This window comes from Lytechinus pictus, chromosome 7 (genome assembly GCF_037042905.1).
Source record: "Lytechinus pictus isolate F3 Inbred chromosome 7, Lp3.0, whole genome shotgun sequence".
Taxonomy (NCBI): Eukaryota; Metazoa; Echinodermata; class Echinoidea; order Temnopleuroida; family Toxopneustidae; genus Lytechinus; species Lytechinus pictus.
In genome coordinates, this window is record NC_087251.1 from 42,445,282 (window position 1) to 42,468,118 (window position 22,837).

The following is a 22,837-nucleotide window of genomic DNA, read 5'->3' on the forward strand; positions in this document are numbered from 1 at the left end:
GGTCTACGACTCGATTTTGGAATAAAACATAGTTAACTTTGATGCTAATATTGAGACACGGAATATCTTACTGTGTAATGTTCTGAATCATCGTACTAATACCAATGTTCGAATCTGTGACTATGCTGTCATCCTTATTAGAATAAAAGCGAATTTAATATCTAGCCGTAATGACGTCAATGCAATTGTAAAATTTTGCTTTTTCTCCAAAATAAAAGGTTGCAATCATCCAAAATTGTTATACTAGTATTTTTCAGTTAATTTGAACCGGCTTTAAAAAAAAAAAAATTATTTACATTTTTAGAAAGTGAGCATAATGCGACTTGTTCTAAAATCCCATCGTGGACCAGACGTAAAGTATATATGTCTTTATCAGAAGTCTCTAAGCACTCTACAATAAATGCAGCAAAATTTCCCTGGCTCAAGCCAAGCTACTTTTACAAGCTCAAGCGTTTCCAGAAATAAATTCCAGCCAGGTACCCATTTACCTCACCTGGGTTAAGTGCAGCACAATGAGGGATCAATTTCTTGCTGAAGGAAATCATGACATGACTTGCATTCGAAACTCTGAACCTCTATTCAAAAGTCCGGAAACTAATCCACTGGACCACAATCCTCCACTATACATGTATGTGGATCAATTTCTTGCTGAAGGACATTACGCCATGGCAGGGATTAGAACCCGCAACCCTCTTGGACCCTCTGTTTCAAAGTCTGGAGACTAATCCACTGGGCCACAATGCTACCACTATAATGTTAAACAGTAGAATTTGAGAACGAAGCGGGGGAGGCAACACAATTTCTCTGTGAATAAACAGAATAATAATCATTTGCCATTTTGTGGAACATTATCATAATGCTACTGATGAAACTAAGATTGATTATCCTAATGAGATTAACAAAAGAACTGACCTTCATCGATGTTTGATCCAATCTGCTGGGCTCGCTTATCCTTGAAAGCAAACACCTTCTCCATGGCTTGTGGGACTTTGATGTCCTTAGCTAGATCATCTACAGGAGAGGGGCGAGAGGGAGATGGGAAAATACAAAACAGGTTAATGATGATTAAAATTTGTTGCAGTAAAGACTGATTTCACAAGAAGGTCTGTAAAACCAATATTAATTGTGACTAGATCATTGTGAATAACCGAGCTACGTGAAATTCTAAGGTCGTGTGAATGGTTGTACAGAACTTCTTAACTTAAGAACAGCTTTATGAAACATCCACTTGAATCTCTACATGCAAGACCTTCTTCAAACGACTTGTCTCTGCTTTGTGCTTCATATGAGAGGTGAAGTGCTCTCAAATCATCAAAGCTTGAGAAGTCCAAGAAGTCAAGTAAAAGTGTAAGTGAACTGTGTGCAAGTTTTCATATTTGCAGAACAGTGTCTAGTGATACATGGGTCCTCGAAACATAATCAGAGTACCATTCAAATGCTAATAAAATGCACTTTTAGGAGATACGACTTTTAATTGCAAATGCTGTTACATTTTTCTGCAGAAGAGAAATGTAAGTGGGATTTCCATTTTTTTGGGGGGGGTAAATCCTGTATACATACCATCCATCTTTGAAAGCCCGCCATCATCTAAGAGAGGTGGCGGATGCCCCTTGTCCATCATCAGATGAGGAGGCATCCTCTCAAATCGGTCCCTTCCCATCATGGGCCTGGAGTCGTGTCCTGGTCCCCTGCCATCACGCAGCGGCATCCGATGCCTCTCGTGCGGTCCCCTGCGATCCATAGGACCCGGTTGAAACCCTGGCCTTGGTCCTCGGATGCCCTGGCCCACCGGCGTCTCTCGTCGTCCAGGGGGGCGAGGTGGCCTTTCCATCTCTGGCTGCATACGAGGCTGGCTTGGAGCCCCAGAGGTTGGGATGGGTAGTAACCCACTCATATTGGCTGGGATAGTGATGAGAAAGAAAAGCACTCAAAAACATAACATCGACCTGCAATCGTTTGCTTTTAAGAAGTACATGGATACCAAATCTGCATTTCAAAAGTGTAAATGAATTCACAGTTATACACAGTTCAATAAATAATATCTGAGTCAAGCCATTTTAGACATATTGAATTCTAGATGGATAGGCTTTCACATGCCAGGCTACCATGATGCAATGGAAAACACTCCACCCCTTGGATAGGATGTTACATGGCAACCCAGTGTAAAAAAGAGTCACCCATTTGCATCTAAGAGCAGGGGAACCCCTTGTCAAAGTCCTCCTGCACGCAATCCAATCAGTTACATTGGTGATTCAATTCGTTCTTTAACTCCTGAGCACAAGTGACACACACACACAAAACCCCACCCACACACGCAAAAAAAACCCCATCCAAACCTGTTTAAGACGACATATATATATAAATAATCCTTGATTATTAAGACCACACATTTGGTTTCCCTGCACAAATTTCCACCATTGAACCATAATAATTACGTGGTGGTCTCTATAATATATAAAATACAGGTTTTTTTCAATATATTATATTGAAGAAAAATAGAACTGTATATAGAGACCACCTTTCTTGTCTTATAAGGGTGGTTGTTATGTGCAGGGCCCCGTCTTACAAAGTGTTACGATTGATCCAATTAATCGTATGGAAATCCATCAGTGTCATAATTCTTTATACAAGAAATTTGCAAAATGTCCTTTGTAAACAATGTAAACAAAGGGGAACACACCAAATTGTCAAGAAATCTATGAATTTACGGATATACATTCATATCTAGAATTTTTTTTGAACAAACATGCATTTTACATGTTGACTTTGCTTGCTTTCCATAGTTGCGATTGATTGGATCAATCGCAACTCTTTGTAAGAAGGGCCCCATGTTTGACGGTCCTAATTCAATGAAGGTTAATCTTGATGGCATACCTTTTTGCTGTTGCTCCCTGTGTTGTGCAGCCTCGATCTCCAGCATTTCTTGTTGTTTCCTGATCTTGACTTCCTCTTCTCTTTGAACAGCTAGTGCCCTTTGTTGATCCCGAAGGAGATCTGCTTCTTTCATGGTTTCCTCTACAACCCGCTGATGCTCTATGAGGATCTGGATTCAGAGAATGATTTGAAATCGTTGAAGGTTATCCACAAATTTCACTCAAAAGCGTGGCAATGAAACATGTCATTTCTATGAATAAACAGAGAATGCTATATGAGAAAGAAAATATAGAGTCCAAATTAAGTATTATGGACTTAACTTTTTCATTGAGGACATTTTGATGGAGTCTCGAGAATACCAAAATACAGTTTGAAGATCTCATAGTTTTTCATTTATCTGACAACTGACCTTTCTTTAGATTAAATGAGGGAATTCTCCAAATTGAAGCATCTAAATCACTATTTGCCATAGGGGATTAACAATTAAAGAGGATAGTTTTGGATGTAAATAATATTTAAGGTCATATCAGTATAGTACCTGTTGTTGGACGACTTTCTGTCTTGTCTCTTCATCAAGTTCTCTAGCCTTGCGTTGTTCTTCTAACATCTTCTGCTGCTGCATAGCTTTCTGCATCTTCTGTTCATCCTCCAGTCTCTGCTGCTCCTGTCTCTGTCTTATACGCTCCTGTTGTTGTTGAAGGATCCTCTGCTTCTCCCTCTCAATCAGCTCTTGCTGTTCTTCCGCAATACGAGCGACTTCAGCAACCTCTGCTTTCTCTCTTTCTTGCTTCTCCCGCACCTGCACATGTCGTATCTCCATCATCTCCACCCCCGTCATGTGCTTTGGAGTTGTTGCAGTATCGGCTGGCATCACGGGTGGAGGGGCTGGCATCTGGGCTAATGACATAGGTGGTGGTGGTGGTGGGGGAATAGGAGGGGGTTGCATTGCCCCCAAGTTAGGCAATTGCATGGGTAGATTAGGTGGCTCTAAAGAGGGTGGCTGGGAACTTACTGGTGACTGGGTTGGGGGTGCTGGAGGTGGAGGGATTGGCATTGTAGGTGGTTGCTGAGTGGGCATATTTGTCGATGTCTGCTCACCTTGTAGAAGCAAGTGTGGAGGTTTTGGAGGTTGCGGTGGAGGAGGGGGGAATGCCTGTTGGTTCTGCATGATGGGTGGTGGAGAGTCGGATCTATGAAAAGGTGCCGGAGGTGGCTGGAAGGAAGTTGAATGCATGGAAGGAGGCTGTACTGGTGGTACAGGAGGAGGCTGCAACTGAGACTGTGGCATCTGAGTAGACTGGATGGGCGGAGGCTGCGCCCGAGGTTGCTGAATTTCAGGCTGCATATGATGTGACTGCATTTGAGACATCTGCATGGAGGAGGTATTCCTTTGGGAGGAGGGAATAGCAGGGGATTCCATCTGATGAGACTGCATTGGAGGACGCTCCATTTGGTGTGGCTGAAGCTGAGGAGGCTCCATTGGACGAGACAGCATTTGAGGGGATTCTATTTGTGGCGGCTCCATTCGCTGAGACTGCATTTGAGAAGATTCCATTCGATGAGACTGCATTTGAGATGCTTCCATTCGATGGGATTGCATTTGAGGGGGGTCCATCTGAGGGGGTTCCATTTGAGGGGGTTGTCTTTGATGAGGTTCCATCCTAGATTGCATTTGAGGAGGCCGCAGATGAGGGGGGTCCATTTGAAGTGACTGCATTTGAGGGGGGTCCATTTGAAGGGACTGCATTTGAGGGGGGTCCATTTGAAGTGACTGCATTTGAGGGGGGTCCATTTGACGTGATTGCATTTGAGGGGGGTCCATTTGAAGGGGCTGCAATTGCGGGGGCTCCATTTGAAGGGGCTGCAACTGTGGGGGCTCCATTTGAAGGGACTGCATCTGTGAGGGCTGCATCTGAGGGAGCTCCATCCCACGGGCCTGCATTTGTTGGGGCTGCATGGGGGGAAGCTGCAACTGGGAAGAATGCATTGCAGGGGGTTGCATTTGGGAAGAATGCATATGAGGCGACTGCATGGAGGGATGTTGCATTTGAGAACGCTGCATCTGTGGATGCTGCTGCTGCTGCATCTGCTGGGAATGCATCGAGGGCTGCTGCATCTGAGGCTGCATTTGCGATGAATGCATCTGGGGCGCTTGCATGTGGGCTAAAGAAGGCATCTGCATGCTCTGCTGCTGTGGTGGTGGTGTCTGTTGGGGGAATGATTGGGGTTCATTGGATGCCTGTACAAAATCCATTCTGGGTGGTTGGATTGGAGGGGAATGTAAAGAAGGGGGTTCTCCCATCCTGTCTGCTTGGAACATGTTGGCAAACTCATCATGCTGGGCTCCAAGTTGGCTGCCATGTTGTTGTTGCTGCTCTTCTGCAAAAATAAATAACAATTTTTTTTTTTCAAGAATGATGTGTGGAAAATAATATACAAATGAACTACAAATAAACATTTTTGAGAATTACTAAATACCTTTTCATGAATCTTTGAATAAAATCATAAACAATGAATGCTATTTATGAAATTTAAAACCCCCCTTGAAATTGTGCATCGATAAATTAATTCAATAATCTACACTCAGCTGACTAGGATCACGATTCCTTGTAAATTTCAAATTACTTTTCCCTTTTTATTCTGAATATTTCCTCAAGATAATAGATAATAATGATAACATTTAAAATATCAAAGGCAAACAATGGAACAATAACATGCAGGTCCCACTGGTGCATCTATCATGCAAATCAGATTACTATTATAACAACAGTTGCCAAGATAGGCATAAGAGTCTTTCAGGTAAACTTCAACGTTTGCAATAGACGGAATTAAGACAAAAAGAAAATATTTTGTGACAAAATAGACCGACACATGCATTTTTTAAGTTTGGAAATGCCGTACACCCATCTTCTCACATAATGCCATGGCCAATGTTATTCATTTTCCTGCAGAATAAATTGGCTTCTATTAATTACATACATGTATATACCTGGGAGGTCAATTTATTTGACATATTTTCATATTCATTTTTCAATCATACCATAGATATGGAATTAATGTTGGCCTGGAAAAGGACTAAATGGTTAAGATGCAATTATGGCACTTACCTATACTTTGTTGTTGATAATAAGAGTACAATCTATCCACAAGCTCTGCTTTTAATCCTAATAATGAAAGAGTAAAGAAAAAGTTAATTCAAATCTCATACAATATCATAACAACTGGATATGGGGGGGGGGGGGTATTGACTGACTGACTGTTTGCCAATAAAATTGGTAAGCTTAAATGTACACAACTACACATGATATGGCAATGTTGGACACTTTCTGATTGGTGGGATTATCTCCAATATAAAAAAGCGCTTTCATTCCTATCCTTCAACGAATAGACCTACAGTGTCTGCTATTTCAATTTTCTGATCAGGAATTATACCCCAAACGGAAAAAAATTATATTCCACAGGTACAATCCAGGGGTAAAATCCATGATTGTGATTTCCGTAACACCTTTGACCCTATTTAATTTTGTACTCAAAAGGATCAATGACAAAGGAACCCTTCCCATTTTGCCAGAAATATGGCAGCTGAGATGAGCATGTTCAATCTATCGCAAAAAATATGTAAGAGTGACCAGGGTGCTACATAACTTTTTTAAACACCTGCCTAGTCGGGCAAGTGAATTTCTAAAAAGTTTGAAAATACTTGCCTGATAATATATTTGCTTTGCCCCCCCAAATCCTTCAATACTATGTGTTACCGCTTCAAAAGATTTTTCCTCTCTTTTGACATGAACTGATGTACCTTGTAATATTGTATTTTTTCAAAGCGATTGTATCTTGCCTGCCATGACCGAAATTAGTGTCAATATGCCATTTGATTAATTTCCTCTCATACATTTTCATGTACTTTTGTATATGACCACAGCACAAAATAAAAAGAGGAATCATTGAAAATAACTTAAAGAAAGAAACAAACAAAGAAAAAGAACAGAAAGGAAAGGACTCGGATGAATGAATGGGGGGAAGTAAGAATGGAGGAGAGAAAGAAAAAAAAGAAGAATGGAGAAGGAAAAAATGAATGAAAAAAAGAAGGAAAGAAAAAAAATCCTTCCTTCTTTTGAACGAATGAAGGAAGGAAGGAAAACAGAAAGAAAGAAAGAAAGAAAGAAAGAAGAAATAACAGGAATGGAGGAAGGAAGGAAATAACAAGGGGAGAAAGAATAAGGGAAAAGAAAAGAAAATAAAGAATAAAAGAAAGGATGAAAAAGAGGAAGGAAAGAATGAAGGGAAGAAAGAATGAAAGAAAGAAAAGAATGGAAGAAGGAAGGAAGAAAGAATGGAAAGAAAAAGGAGAGGATGGGATAAATAAGCAGAGAAAATTTAAAGGAAAGAAATAAAGAAAGAAAAAAAAAGAAGAAAAAAAGGAAGGAAATAACAATAAATGAAAGAAAGAATAAAGGGAAAAGAAAAGATAGAAGGAAAGAAGAAAATAACAAGTGGAGCGCCTCTGGCAGTCTCACCTGCATCGCGCGATTCAATATAGTTCAACTTCAGTTCAGTTCAACTTTATTCAATTCCAATATTACAAACATTTAACAACACATTGGATAAAAAATGCAATTCAAGATAAAATAAAGTAGTTCAGTGGTATGTACATGCATATTGAATAGAAAAAGTATTGAAATTAGGTATAGCTGTAAAAAACCATAAAGGTCTTGTCAATATAGCAGCAGTGCTGACTTGGAAAACTACTATAAAATAATTATCCACAAAAAACACTATTCATATAATAATACAATACTACATTCATTGACAATAATTGAAATTTGACCTTGATCATGCGACCTAAGACTTGTCAGTGATACTCGATTACCCCTATATCCACATTTTATAAACTATATCTATAAACTTTGAAAGTTATGACAGCAATCTAATAATTACCTCCAAAATTGCCAAATTCAATGACCTTTGACATGTCACCTGAAACTTGAATGAAATGTTCAGTGATACTTGATTACTCTTATGTCCAAGTTTCATGAATCAGATCCATAAACTTTCAAAATTATGATGAAAATTCAACAGATACCCCCAACATGGCCAAAGTTCATTGACCTTTGACCTGAAATTCGCACAGGATGTTCAGTGATACTTGATTACTCTTTAGTCTTATGTCCAAGTTTCATGAATCAGATCCATAAACTTTCAAAGTTATGATGGTAATTCAACAGATACCCCCAACATAGCCAAAGTTCTTTGACCTTGTCATGTGACCTGAAACTCGCACAGGATGTTTAGTGATACTGGATTACTCCTATGTCCGAGTTTCATGAATCAGATCCATAAAATTTTTAAGTTATGATGGTAAATCAACAAATGGATTATTATGGACCTCAGAGTCAAACTAAAGTACACGATGTAAGTTTTCAGTAGAGGCGCACAGCCAATATGAGAGACTCTCTCCAATAAGGGAGACAATCTCTCATATTGGAGACTTGCTTTGCAAAAGAACAAAAGAAACAACACCAACAAAAGCATGATTTTTTTCCACCCCATTTGTTTTGTGTGTGGATGACAACAAAAATCCTTATAAAAACAAAAGTAGACGGTGAATTTTTAAAGTAGACGGTGAAAAGGGGTAATTTTTCATGAGGAATCTGCTTATTACATTTTTATTTGCCGCCAAGTTAATCCTTTTGCAGCAAATGTAAACAAAGAAAATTGGTCTCCCAAACTGAAGACTGTCTCTGAAATTGGATACCCAAATTCTTTATTAAAGTCTCTGATATTGGATTTGGAGATAATCTCTCACATGGTCAGGACATGGGAGACAGTCTCCCATATTGGCCTGCACCTCTACTGACTACTGCCCGTAGTGTACTACTGGTTTTAATGTATGGCAGTGAGTCCAAACTTCGCAGACAGTCATTATCTCAAAAACTAGCCAATGTCCTTAAAATCTGACATCATCATCGTGAAAAGCGACCTAAAATTACCCTTTAATGAAAATTTCTTTAGCTAGGATGAGTTCAGTATTCATGAAAATATTGGCAAAAGATAGGCAAATTTGTCACCGTTAGCGCAAGTTTTGAAGAAATCTGATATTCTCAACAAGCATCACGATATCACCATTTTGCAAGCAGAAATCATCAAAAATGTGAGTTAAATGTGGTACTAACCGATTCTATAGCATTTTGCCATCAATCTGATATAAATATTTCACTTTTTGAGCTTGAGTTTTTGTTTAAATGTCCACAAAAACTTTGGTCCGCGAAGTTAGGTCACACTTTTTCTGAACGGTTTTCCAACACAGTGCGCATTCGCCGATCGGAATGGAATTTTGAGATCGCGATACCGGCGAATCCCCTTGACCTACTTTTCATTTTCGTCCATGATTTTATAGTTAACGATCTTGCCGTCAATGTGGTAACTATTTCTTGAATTGGTTTTGTATAAATTATGAATATTTTGTGAAAAAATTTAAGCCTGATGAATATTTTTGAAAAGTGCGCGAAGTTTGGACACCCCATCATAAATACCGGTACTAATAATTTTGTATAGAATAAAATGTGTTTCCCTTACATACTTAGGCCTACCATTTTTATTTTTGTTAAAGTACGAGTTTTTGTCAAAATGATGTAATTGATCTCGCCATTTTAACACGGTGACAGATACGAGAATGTCTTATTCTCGAACCGCGTAACCGGCCATGGATGCTGGCTGAGGGTCAGTCCATCAATAAGGTTTTACAACAGCCCCACCTAGGTATCACCAAGTCTTCAATGCGATCTGACCCTACCATAGACATCATTGCAAGAGGACTTAGGACCTTTTACTCCCTCCATGGTGTCGGAGCGTATACATCGGGCCTATCTCCACACCTCTGTGCGAAGCTGTGGACAGTATTCTGTGTCCCCAGGATGTTATATGGCTCCTCTATCGTCTCCTTAACATCCCACCAGGCTAACCGCATAAACATCGCCCAAAACCAGTTATTTAAGAAGATTTTGGGAATCCCTCAGAGTGCAGCGAATGAATCAGTGTTCCTTCTCACGGGCATTACCCCCCTCATGTCACAAGTAGAACTGGATAGCCTCCTCATCATAGGTCAGCTAACATCATTATCTGAAGACCGCTTTGAGAAGAGGGCATTTGTACATGCTTCTATCCGCGGTGTACCCCTCGTGAAATCCTGGAACCTCCTTCTCTTCAAGTACAACCTACCAACCCTTCTCTGCCTAATTGAACACCCGATCCCATATCACAAGTGGAAAGCCATATGTAGGAAGTCCATCTATTCAAAAGTGCTGCAGGACACTACCAATGCCATTGCATCTAAGTCATCGCTGTCCTTTTGGAAAGATATTGACAGTCTCCCACCATCTTCTCTGCTATTTCCAGAGGGATTAGCCCCTCATCTCCGTAAGGCACAGATTATCAGAGCTCAGCTCCTCACCCAAACATACCCCACCCAGAAGCGTCTCTCAAAAATTGGCAAATCCCAAACTGCCTCCTGCCTGCTATGCAAAGATGGTGATGAAGACACCCTTCACTTTATCTCCTCTTTGTAGCCATCTACATTCTCAGCGAGTCGCCTTTATGGCAAATGCCAACAAGATGCTGCCTGATTTGGGGATGAGTGCCAGTCTCCACATAGATGACCCTCTAGAATTTGCCCTGCTAATTCTCCTCCCAAACCAAGACCTCTCTGCAAACACTGTAAAATCTTTTACGACACTTGCCCTCAATTTCTTGCTGAAAAGACCATATGTTTAGATCTTCTACTACTTTTCTACACTTGAATGAATCCTAGTCCTCTCTGCTGAATACATCTACCTTCTCTGACTGACCTCTCTTACAATACATACTAAGCTACATATACCATTTTGTGCAGGATCTCCCTGCTGATCTCCGAAGCTAACGGAGGAAGAAGAAGAAGAAGATAGCTACTGCTACACGCAAACACACGTAAAATTCAATATGTGGGCACAGCCACAGGCAAGTGCATGCAGTGACTGTGAGTGTGAGTAAGACAGTGATATTCGGCCGGCGCCTCGGCTACTTGTTTTAGGTAAATTTATCTACTTTCAGGAGAACTCTAAAAAATAATTACCATTTATAGACAGGCCAAGCTCTGATAATCTTGTTCTTAAATCGGCTACCCTCAACTTCTTTATTTCAGTGATGGTAATAGCCATTTTTGCTGTAAATTAAGACGCACCAGTCGGCGTTGAACACACGATTCAACGGAAATCGAGAGGGTAGGGGTCAAATGTGACTCGATCTAGATTTTTTTTCATATATTGTTTCATCCAGGTATCAATAAATATAAATGATAATTTTACTGACTAAATTTTTGCATTTCATATGTTGATATATTTTTATGATGTAAATAAAATATTTTTTCAAATATTATTATTTTTCTTTTAAGGGAATTTTAACCAAAGATGCGTCATTTACGTCTGCTCAACATGCATGTCTGACATGTCTGAGCTGTGATTGTGAGTTTTAATTTTTTTTTAATTGATTTTTTTGCTCAATTTGTGTTTTTTCAGTGTTTATCATTTATAACATGCCGTGGTATATTAAATTTCCATTTTCATTCATTATGTTCTACCCTTGAAGTGTTTATGTTTTAGAAGAACGAGCCTTTCCCATGTCCGTATTAATTATTTCTAGTTTATCGAGCACAACGCAACACGGTACCGGAACGGTACGTTATTGCTCGGCCTGCCCGAGGCCCTCCCGGTGGTCACGCGCCGTGTTCCGATGCTTGTGTCTATTTAGTGAGTTGCCCTGCAGCTGCACGCTGGATCTGGATGGAGTGCATTGCCAGTGGCAGTGGCAGTGGTTCCCGCGTGTACGTGTGTATGAAGGAGGGGGGGGGGGGGGCTACATCTGCACTGACTAACCCTGGGGCTTGGCTCCGGCGGAGCCCAGGGCCGGGTTAGGACTTGTCCATGTACCGGTACTAATAATATTAAATTATACTTTTATCATGTTTATAGGCAGTGGGTACGGTACTCTCCAAAATGGCCGGGGTAGAATGTGGTCGCAATAGCGGCTCGGTGTAAAAATGGCAGAGGTAATACTAATAATGGCAGAGGTAAAAATGGCAGAGGTATAAATGTCAGAGGTAAAAATGGCAGAGGTAAAAATGGCAGAGGTAATGGCAGAGGTAAAAATGGCAGAGGTAATAATGGCAGAGGTAAAAATGGCAGAGGTACTACTACTAATGGCAGAGGTCATAATGGTCTTAACTTAAATCCCCATGCAAAAAAAATATCAAAAAGCCCCTGCATGTACATGATATAAGCCCTACATAGATTAACTAAGAAAGGTTGTAAGAAAATAAAAGTAATGGAAAGGGTAACATTTTTAAAATCATAGATAGATCGTCTGCACCAAATTGATAATCTTTTGGTTGGAATATCTTATTTTTTCTGGACTCTCATGGACGGCCTTCTCATGTCAAATCGCTGTTTTAATATTCAAATTTGAAGCACACTCTAAATCGCAATTGTACTTAATTCATTAAAGGGGAAGTTCAACCTCACATAAAATTCATTGTAGAATAGCAGAAAAAAATAAAATGATATTGGTGAGGGTTTTAGAAAATCCATCAAAGATTAAAAAAGCTATACTTTTATATTTTAATGATGACGTCATTTGCGAGCAGTTTTCCCAGAAACTATTTGGTGTATAGAAAATATTAATGAAATGTAATTTTCTAGAAAAAAATCAAAATGGTTTTTAATAATTGTATCTTCAGTATATATCAAGAGACAAATCATTTCACTTACGCTCCTGAAATATTTTTAAAAAACAATTATGAACCATTTTGTAGTGCATAAAATGTCATGGGGCAGCTTCCCATATTATGACGTCACACACCCTAAAACTCAAACTTCTAATAACTTTCTTTGATCTTTGATGGATTTTTCCTCAAACCTTCACCAATATATTTTCTGCTATTTTTATTCATTAGGGCGAACTACCTCTTTAAAGCAGCCCCCAGAGAAATGTACCTATATAAAAAACATCCATAAATGTGAATCCCTAATTCGCTACACATTTCAAAATTCATGTGGTAACAGTTACCATATACACTAGTTTGGGAACCTGACATCCACTTGGACTAGCTGCAATGAGGTATTGCTCTAAAGACTGAACAATAATTGTATCATTTACATTTAACGTATCACATTAATCAGGGGCCTTAGCAACTATCTTGTTTTTTCTTGTTTCCAGAAAATAATAGATTGAGAAGTTCTTGTACTTATCTGAGTTTATCTAGATCGATTACCAATATGTCGAGGGCTACCAAGTCAGCCAAAGCAGCCAAAGATACAGCAAAGAAAGTCAACCTTGGAAATGTGATCAGGACGTATATCAGAGCAGGACAAGCTGCCCCAGGTCCTCCACTTGGTCCTGTGTTAGGACAGGTAATGGGATTCAACAAAAAAAGGAAGTTGCCCAACATAACGGCACATGACTTTTGAAAACTCTGAAAACATCTCCCAGTAAACAATAGTTTATGATGATCAATATTTTCCTGATCTTGTTTTAAGTGTATTATATCAAGAAGTCAGTTTCGCTAATTTCTAAAATGGGACATTTTCCAGGAAAGGACAGGCAGTCACAGGCTACATATGTTTTGGGGCAAAAAAAGGGGGGGGGGGGAAGCAACTTCTGAGCACCCAAAGTTATTGTGTGCCTTATTTGATCAGCTCTAACTCTAAGGTATTTGTGCCCCCCCCCCCTCCAGGACAGCGTGTACGCTTTTTGGGAGAGTACTTCTTCAAGGTTCAAGGCTCTAAAATTGATGTTCTTACATTGAAGAAACTACTGTTTTTAAGGCCACAAAGTCTTGAACCATCGGTATTTCACATGATAATTATACAGTATATGAAGCTCTTCTAAGATTTTGATACTTTTGTTTTTAAGTACATGTAGAATTGCAGAAAATGTTATCAAGGAATAATACTAAAAGTAATTTCTAAAATAATTTTTGCAATGATATATTAAAGATATATCATCAACTCTGTTCTAATTGAAAATTATGCTCAACAATGTGTCATGTACTAGTTTTGTAATATTCAATTATATCTTTTCTGTCTTTTTTCTATCTTGTCATTTCTCTCTTTCTCCCCTTACCCCCGCCTCCCTTACATGTACCTCTCTCTGTATTTCTATATTTTGTCTATTTGTGCAGAGAGGAGTTGCTATTGGCCAGTTCTGCAAAGACTTCAATGAGAAGACAAAACACATCAAAGATGGGATTCCCCTCCCATCAAAAATCCACATCAATGTGAGTATCACTTCCCATGATAATTTAAGCCGTTTACATTCCCCTGTAATTTCTTTTCAACTAAAGTTGTTCATGTTGGCTTGTATTTTCTCCTCCACTGAGTAATACTATTAAAGAAACCAATTTATTTCATTATTTAACCCTTATTAAACTGGGGGGTCAATTTGACCCCCCCTCGACAAATTTCGTCACTACGCTATTGCGCGAAACGTTTTGACCGTGCCGCTCGCGACTTTTTACTTTCAAGTCTTTTGCATCTTTTGAGACCAAATTTGCGACGCCCAGATATGCGGTTTCGAAATGATGCAACATTTTGTAAGTGAATGTCAGACAAAAAATTGCTCAAAAACGTGATTCCGTGTACAAAGTCAATGCAAATTGTGCTTTTCAACCAAAAATCATAAATGTATGATTATTTTTACTTTTGTTGGTTTAAATTGATTGATTTTATGCTATTTATTATCGCAATAGGGTCCCCGACAAAGTTCATCGAAAAAAACAATAAAAAACAAGGATTAAAACAAAGAAATACATAAGAATAAAAAAAATAAAATACATAAGAAATTGATTATATTTTTGCAATTTTTTTGTAGATATTTGTTAGAATGGATACTCTCACCAAAAAATAGCATTCTACTAGCTATATAAATTGAGTTAAAGGCAAAAACATGCACACACAAAAATTAGGGCAAATTTCATATGCTTATTTGCATACCGGTAATTAATTAATAAAAAGATATAAACAATTGATTTTTGAAAATTTTACTACACAGTCTTGTAGTTTACATCTGGCTCTATGCGTGTGCAAATTTTAGCAGCGATTGCACGATCAGCGGCAGAGATCTGAGGGGGGGGGGGAGTCAAATTGACCCCCCTTATATCCTGGTCTGAAATAGCCCAGTTAAAATAGGGTTAAACAGATAATGAAATTCAAATATTTTCATGTACATAGAAGTATCTTTAGTTGACAATTGAATGATAATCTCACATGATTAGTAACAATTCAATAATTCCTTTGAATAGTAATGCATTATGATCTTACTATTTAAAATGAATCTTTCCTGTATATTGTGAACAACCAGTAATATCTTGGAATTTGCAAGTTAGATTTGGCATCATTAGACCTTTTTCTGTATATCGTGAACAGCCAATAACATCTTCAAATTTAAGAATTAGATTTAGATTAGATTAGCTCTTAGATTAAAATATGAATTCTTAATAGGAATAAAAGTTGTACGTATGTATAATATTTGGGGAGTTTGATGTGTTCTCGTACTGATTTGGTAAATTTTCTACCTTTTTCTTCTTACTCTTCTCACTTAGCCTGATAGAACGTATTCCATTTCTTTCAATACACCACCGGTTTCATACTTTCTGAAGCAAGCAGCGGGTATGAGGAAAGGAGCATATCAACCCGGTAATAATCTACTCTTGTTTCCTTTCTATGAATATGATGATTAAATAAAATGAATACCGGTAATAATATACTAGTATCATTATTGTTTTTTGTTTTTTAATATTTAGAAGCACATGGTTACATGAACAATCGGTTCAAAGAAAAATAGAAAAAAAAATAGAACTAGATTTTAATTCGTCATGCGGACGAATTAGGTGGTCTGTCGTATAGATAGATAAACAGGAAAAAAATATTTAAACAGATATTAGATTGAAAAATAGATAGACAAACAGATTTACATAATCAAACAGATACATACAAGAAAGATAATTATATTAGATGGATGGAGTGATGGATGGAGAGATAAATTATAGGTGGTTATATTAATAAAACATAGACATATATAGATAGATATAGAGAGACAGACATATAGATAGAGAGACAGACATATAGATAGATAGAGAGACAGACTTATAGATAGAGAGATAAATTGATAGATATATAGATATATAGATAGATAGAGAGATGATTGGTGGTTATATTAATAAAACATATATAAACATATAGATAGAAAGAGAGACAGACAGATAGATAGATAGATAGACAGATAGATAGACAGACATATATATAGATAGAGAGACAGACATATCATGAAGCTATTACGAGCTATCTCGTAATAGCTTCATGCTGCGTGGTCCTATCGCGTTATGTAAGCGGGCTCTAACTTTCGCCTGGCGGCTCGCCAATTGATGTTAGATATCGTTCCTTCGCCCGAAGGAAGCGATAACAAAGGATTAAGAGAGAAATTGGAAGATGGTTCTCCTTCTCGTGATAGCTTCATGGATAGATAGACAGACATATAGATAGACAAACATATAGATAGACAGAGAGACAGAAATATAGATGAATAGAGAGACAGACATATAGATAGATAGATAGATAGATAGACAGATAGATAGATAGATAGAGAGACAGACAGACAGATAGATAGATAGATATATAGATAGATAGATAGATAGAGACAGGCAGATGGATGGATAGATAGATAGACATATCTAAACAGATAGATACATATATATTAGACAGAGAGAGAGAGAGAGAGAGATAAACAGACAGATAGATATACAATGTAGGTAGATAGACAGACAGACATATGGATAGATAGAGAGAGAGGGACGTATTCAAACAGAAAGATATATATTAGACAGAGAGATAGATATGTCATGTAGGTAGATAGACAGACAGATAAATAGATATGATATAAAAAAGTAATTATAATCTGTTTTATTTTGCAATATTTTAGCTATTATTTGTTAGAATTCTTATAATTGATCGTGGGCAAGATAGCTAAAAAAAAAAAAAAAAAAAAAAAAATCATGTTCACCCGCGGACTCGAACCCCTGCCTGCATGATGGAATGAGAAGTAAGTCTGACGCCTAACCGATTGAGCTAGAATATTTCCCATAGACTTAACACGTAAGCAAAACACCAGAATCTCAAATCCAATCTTGCAAGTGAATTACGGGCATGATCCCGACATCTGATCGGAAAATGAAGGAATGCAACCGAAAGCTTAGAATCTCAGCTACAACATACTAAAAGCTCAGGGATAACTAGCAACAAAAATTGGAGATATGGCTTACGAAATAGAAGAATGTAGAATCTAGTTTTGAGAAAAAGTCATGTCCCATAGAGATTACACGCAAAATGAGTAAAAATGACATGCCATTATTATTTGCAATTTTTGAGGATGATTTGTCTATCAAAATGAAAAATAAAGGCAATAACTCAGAAAGAGTAAGAACTAAGCTACAACATATCAAAAATTGGGTGAAAATTGACCAATATTCACGGAGTTAGAGCAAGATTTGCATAATTATAATGACGTCATAATAGGCAAAATGGATTTTTTGAATTCCGACGCCATTTTGATGACGTCATAATATAATTGAAGGTCAAATGAGACATGAAATTATATCTCTAGTTCATACTCTATCAAAATATGAAAAAAAAATTGGGGGTCCCCATGCGTTCTGAAGAGCTACAGCGGATTTTCTATAGGCATGTTTTTGCCCATATATGGCCTATAGTGAGAGCTCGCGCGCACACGTGCTGCAAACTTTAACGGGTGTTAATTTCCTTATTAATGGTCGTAGAAGGTTGATCAAGGTATCAAATTGCTCAAAATTATATGATCAATGCAATGAAATAAAAAAAAACGGTGTTTCTGAGTTGCATTGAGGCGTTACGCGCGGAAACGCGCGCGCATACGTTTGCGCGCGCAATTTTTTGAAATGCTTAAAATGACCTAAAACGTACTCTGTTTTGGTCAAAAAGTGATTTTTAGCATTTTAAAATTTTGACGCGCGCGTACGCGCGCGTCGTGACCTTCAGGTGACCTTTGATGACATGACCTGATGACCCTTGATCTGAAGTTTATGTCATGTGAATTTGATTTATTTTTGATAATTGATAATGGAGATATGATTGATAATGTGATTTTACAAAATGGCGTCTAGATGACGTCATGATGACGTCATGACATTAAGATTCTTGCAGAATTGAGGTCTTATTGATGTTGATATGTGGTGATATTTTGATGATTATTGAATATGAACTTTCTGAGATTTGCTGTCCACAAGAAATGGAGGAAATAAAAATAAGAAATAAATAATAAAGAAAGAAAATTCGGACAAACATAAGAGGTGATCTGTCATAGACAGACCACCTAATAAGGAGATTACTGAGGAAGAAGGTATTAAAGTTTGTAATGAAGGTGAGAATACTGGATTAATGAATACTGTAACACACATTTCATGGCCAGCCATACTGTGTATGATACAGTACAACTATTCTTATATGTACATGCCAAAGTCGTAAGTTAAACTGTTTTAATGCAATAAAATGTATGAAAGCTCCAAGAGAGCCTTACCCATCAGGGGCCGCGGAAGCGGGGGGGCTGGGGGGGCTTCAGCCCCCCCACTTTTTTCTAAAACCATGTACAAAAACGCAAAAATGACCATACGATTGTGATTTTTTGCATGGTCAGCCCCCACTTTTGGCTCAGCCCCCCCCACTTTGAAAACCGTTCCACGTCTTCTGCCCATGAACCACCCCATTTAAACGCCAGACTATCTGTATGTATATTTCCATGCTTATTTAGTAATCTTTGTATGTGGTTACTAGATGAAGATTTGGATTCCCATCCTGTGCTCATTCAGTGCACATTATACATTTTCATGCTGAGGTGATATCTGAAATATGGCATGTACAAGAGAGGGATAAACTGGGCCAATTGGGATGAAAACTATTAAAGAGAGATTGCAGTCGACCCTTTTTACCCCCCCGTCAGTATGACATAGTAAATTCATATATTTTAACTATTCCTTATGTTTCTGGTTTCACCATGTCAAAGGTCATCAAGAGTTTGGAGTGGTCTCGCTGAAGCACATCTACGAGATTGCCCAGATTAAGAGTGGAGACAAGACCATGGAAGGTCTTCCTATGGACCACATATGCAAGATGACCATAGGCACGGCACATTCCATCGGCATCAAGGTGGTCCCTCGCCTGGACGAAGATGAGATGTCAAGTTACATGGATGACGTTGCGCAACGACGTCTTGCTGTAGAGGAAGAGATGGAAGAAGCCAAGGCTTCTGCCAAGTGAGGATTTTAAGAGCGAAGGAATCAGATACAGATTATTTAAGAGGAATATTATATGATGTGGAGCAATATGTGGAATCGCTAGCCTGCCATTCTTTGAGGTGATATCACCTATATTGTGACTAGAAACTGGTGCAGATTATTAAAGAGGAAACCTTTGTGGTGTGGAGCAATATGGAATCATGAGCCATCGATACTGAGAGGTGAAATCACCTATATTATATTATGCATAGATATGGAACCTGTGATGAAACTCCTTCAACTTCCACTTTGGTAGTAGTCTGGCAATGAAGACAAAACTGGTGGGAATAAGGTGATTAGGGCATTTTATTGGCCATTTTATCGGCCACGTACGAGCAAGAATTGTAACCATTTTATAAACCTGCTGAATCGGGGTTTTATTGGTGTAGAAGAGGAAGCCAGCATGGTTTCGGAAGCTTTCGGGACCTTCTGCAATAATTTTATCTGGGGGTGTTGCAAAAAGGATTGCTTGGTGTCCTACCTGCAGTAGTTGCAATCGGTCACATGACTCTTGAGGAATCGGCCATTTTGACCTGTGCAGGCCTTACTTACAATAGAGAATGGGGATATATCATGAATATTTTATAAAACAAAATTTACACCATATTTCCAGTACTTCAGTGTTCATGCCTGTTTATTTTATAATGCTGAACCTGACAAAAAAATTAGTAAAAATAAATCGCCTAATCGTCCATTACCAACTCGTCTATGACCATTTCGGCTCATAACCAGTTGGTCTAATGCCCACTTTCTTTTCATTTATTTCGCCCAATTAACATTTCATGCATTAGAAGATTAGACCAAATAGTATATGGACTAAATGGCTATTGGACCAACTGGTTATTAGACAAAATGGTGAGTGGACAAAATGGCAATTAGACCATGTGGATAGTAGACGAACTGAGGGTAGACCAAATGATAGTAGATGAGTTGGCAATTGACGAATTGGCATGTTATTAGACAAATTAGAAATAAACTGATTCTTTGACCTCTAATATTTATCTGTGTATTAAGTGGGAGACATTGTTGAGTTTATATAACAGACCATAATGTATCAAGTTATTTACTTTGCTACAAATTGAAATAAGGAAAGTCATGATTATGTATACACATTCTTAGGAATTCTGTGGAACAATCTATACTGGGCATGTTTTGGTTGAGTTTTCAAGATATACCAAGGCCTGTATCACAAATGATCAATTCACAATTAAAGATTAATTGTAATTTTATGGAAAACAACCATGTACAAAAAATAATAAGTTTAAATATCGATTAGACATGTATTTTCTGATGTCACATCCCTGGTTCCTTTTTTTTTCTTCTCCCATTTTCATTTTTTAGTCACTTTTAGTGCATTGTCATTCATCTGAACGTGACTCTAAACTTCAATGCTGCCCTCATGAGGTTGCAAATAGCCAATGTGCAATTGCATAAAAATGTGATCTTGTTTCATGTTCATAATTATGGGTAGTGAAATTTGGAGTGAATATAGCCAACTCTTTTCATGTACTGTTTTTAAATGAAAATGCAAAAAAGTATTGTGAGAAAAAAAGGAAAAGACTCTCTCTCCTGTCTCTGATATACAATTTAAGTGTGTAATATAATGGCCTTCCCTGTCTAAATAAAAATACCGGTATTACAATATGATTTAATTATCTATGACATTGTGGAAATCATAATTGCACAGGAGTGTATAGTTTTCTGTTTCCACACTTACTGATGAAACTTTTCAAATTTTATTGGCATTTCAATCCCTGTTGAGGTACTGACAGGTTCAGAATCTTTGGCCCGAATTCAATTTGAAGAGTGGACTCGGCATGCTTAACCATGGCAACAGGCGTCCATTTTGCGCACTGACAAAAGCGCACTTAAGCATTGGACATTTTTTTATATACGTGGTAAATGAAGCTTAATTTATACAGGAAATCTGCATAAACGGTGGGTTTTAACCGATGGTTTTCAGAACTATCTTTGTGAGTTCGGGACTTTAGGTCTTTTAAGACCTAAAAATAATATGTGCACATTCCCTTAATAGGGAATGTGCATAATACGCATATCTTTACCTTAATATGCCATGGTAATGTGTATTTATATAGGTGTCAAAGCTCGTTTTGCCCCCAACCCGTGCATTGGAATGCATAATTTGCTCTATTGCATGGCAGAAAATAGTAATATCTAATTCATGCTGTGATTTACATGTTCCTCCGCTGTGATAATCCCCCAGCTACATATGCATGTATTGACTTTTGCCTCACATCGAAAGGATGGCTCTGAATACCATAGCTACAAAGAAATAGGAAATAAACGGCATCAGAAGCTGGAGGGGCATCAATTGGAATATTTCCATTTCTGTGCTGGAATAATGAAATTGAGGTTCGTGTTTTGCAGATGTGTTAGCCTTGCACAACTTACTTGCTATAGTATTTGCATAATTGTGCAGTTAGGCAGATTGGAAACTATTATTCCGCCCGAGTGGGCCTCCCCAGCAAGAAGAGAGATCCTTTAGCATTGGTTTTTTTTTTCTTTCTTTGTTGCATACAGATGTCTGTAGAATTCTAATCCCACCATTGTGGAATATTTTTAGACTTCAAGGCAGGGAAAGAACAGTTACCAAGCTTCAAATTGAGTTTCTGTATTCATAATAATAATAAAATATTTTATGTAACCAAAATCAATTTCCTCTTCTGCTGTGAAGTGTATATTATTTCACGTTGTTGTGAGGATGGTGAGTGGTTCCTGGGGAATTGGTTTAGGGGCCTTCCCTCCCTCTGATATAATTTCCTTTTTTTTCTTTCCCCAAGGGTCCAGTTTACCCAACTATTCGAGAAAAGGGCACCCTAAGATTTCAGAAAGGTCGGGTCCGGTTTACCCAATGTTTAGTAAAAATTATAGCCAAATTCTTCAATGGTCAGTAAAACTGGACTGGACGTTTCAGAAATTTAGTTGGCCCATTTCTCGAATGGTCGGGTCTCTATCCCCACTAGGTTTATTCAAAATTTTTCTACCAAGACCTAAAACAATTGGAATGACAACTGATTAAGTGCATTAGTTATTTATTGCCGCAATTTGTTACATCATAATGGAGACACATCATTGATTTCCCTTGAGAATTTAGTTACTCTTGTGGATATTTTTACATGCCATATTTATGACAATGATTAATACATCTAAAACATATTATTTCACCTGCTGGCTTTATCAAATGTTTCCTTGAAAAGAGAGACAGTCCTTATCCGAAAGCCAGTCCCCTCAATTTTGTTTTACCTTATTACACCGATGTATATGCCAATATGGTGATAATAAGCAATCTGAACAATGGATTGGTAACGAAGGAATGTTATCAGCTGACGACAGATAAAGCACATCTATATTTCAAGACCCCTAAAATAAGTTCTCGCCCTGATTCCGTTCAGAAGATGTAGGATTAGGGTTAAAGGCAGTGGGAATTGGTGTGAAATATATCGGTGATTATCATGCAACATTCCAGTACAACTGTATTACAACAGTGTGTACTGAGGATTATTTTATTTTCCATTGAACGATTCTTCTTAATACTGGTATTAAATTAGAATTTGA

General features: G+C 38.0%; 2 protein-coding genes across 9 annotated transcripts in view; one reads left to right on the plus strand and one right to left on the minus strand.

Annotated features, from left to right (window-relative positions):
* Positions 1-11,168, minus strand: part of LOC129264390 (splicing factor 3B subunit 2-like) — a 29,681-nt gene extending 18,513 nt beyond the window's left edge. Inside the window, exons 1-6 of the mRNA XM_054902262.2 lie at positions 10,982-11,168; positions 5,982-6,038; positions 3,413-5,253; positions 2,875-3,043; positions 1,561-1,899; positions 913-1,011 (exon numbers count right to left, since the gene is read on the minus strand). Of these exons, the coding sequence (XP_054758237.2) occupies positions 913-1,011; positions 1,561-1,899; positions 2,875-3,043; positions 3,413-5,253; positions 5,982-6,038; positions 10,982-11,066 (2,590 nt within the window). The 5' untranslated portion in view covers positions 11,067-11,168. The remainder of the gene's footprint in view (positions 1-912; positions 1,012-1,560; positions 1,900-2,874; positions 3,044-3,412; positions 5,254-5,981; positions 6,039-10,981) is intronic.
* Positions 10,784-21,936, plus strand: LOC129264389 (large ribosomal subunit protein uL11m-like). 8 transcript variants are annotated; one of them, XM_064102732.1, is made up of 6 exons: positions 10,863-10,939; positions 11,300-11,369; positions 13,157-13,313; positions 14,084-14,179; positions 15,503-15,596; positions 18,991-21,936. In XM_064102732.1, exons 3-6 carry the CDS (start codon positions 13,179-13,181, stop codon positions 19,242-19,244), a joined length of 579 nt encoding a protein of 192 aa, XP_063958802.1. In that variant the 5' UTR covers positions 10,863-10,939; positions 11,300-11,369; positions 13,157-13,178; the 3' UTR covers positions 19,245-21,936. The 8 variants fall into 8 exon arrangements, with proteins under 8 accessions (XP_063958804.1, XP_063958802.1, XP_063958801.1 ...); XM_064102731.1 differs by having other exon boundaries at positions 10,879-10,939; positions 13,166-13,313; XM_064102734.1 differs by lacking the exon at positions 11,300-11,369 and having other exon boundaries at positions 10,784-10,939; positions 13,166-13,313.
* Positions 21,937-22,837: the final 901 nt, after the last annotated feature.

What these genes read in the sequence shown, in the direction of transcription:
- LOC129264389 (XM_064102727.1), top strand. Translation starts at nt 11,525, where the DNA reads ATGTCCGTATTAATTATTTCTAGTTTATCGAGCACAACGCAACACGGT. An exon ending in CCGATGCTTGTGTCTATTTA is followed by an intron (nt 11,655 to 13,119) that starts GTGAGTTGCCCT and finishes TCTTGTTTCCAG; the next exon opens with AAAATAATAGATTGAGAAGT. An exon ending in GAAAGGAGCATATCAACCCG is followed by an intron (nt 15,597 to 18,990) that starts GTAATAATCTAC and finishes ACCATGTCAAAG; the next exon opens with GTCATCAAGAGTTTGGAGTG.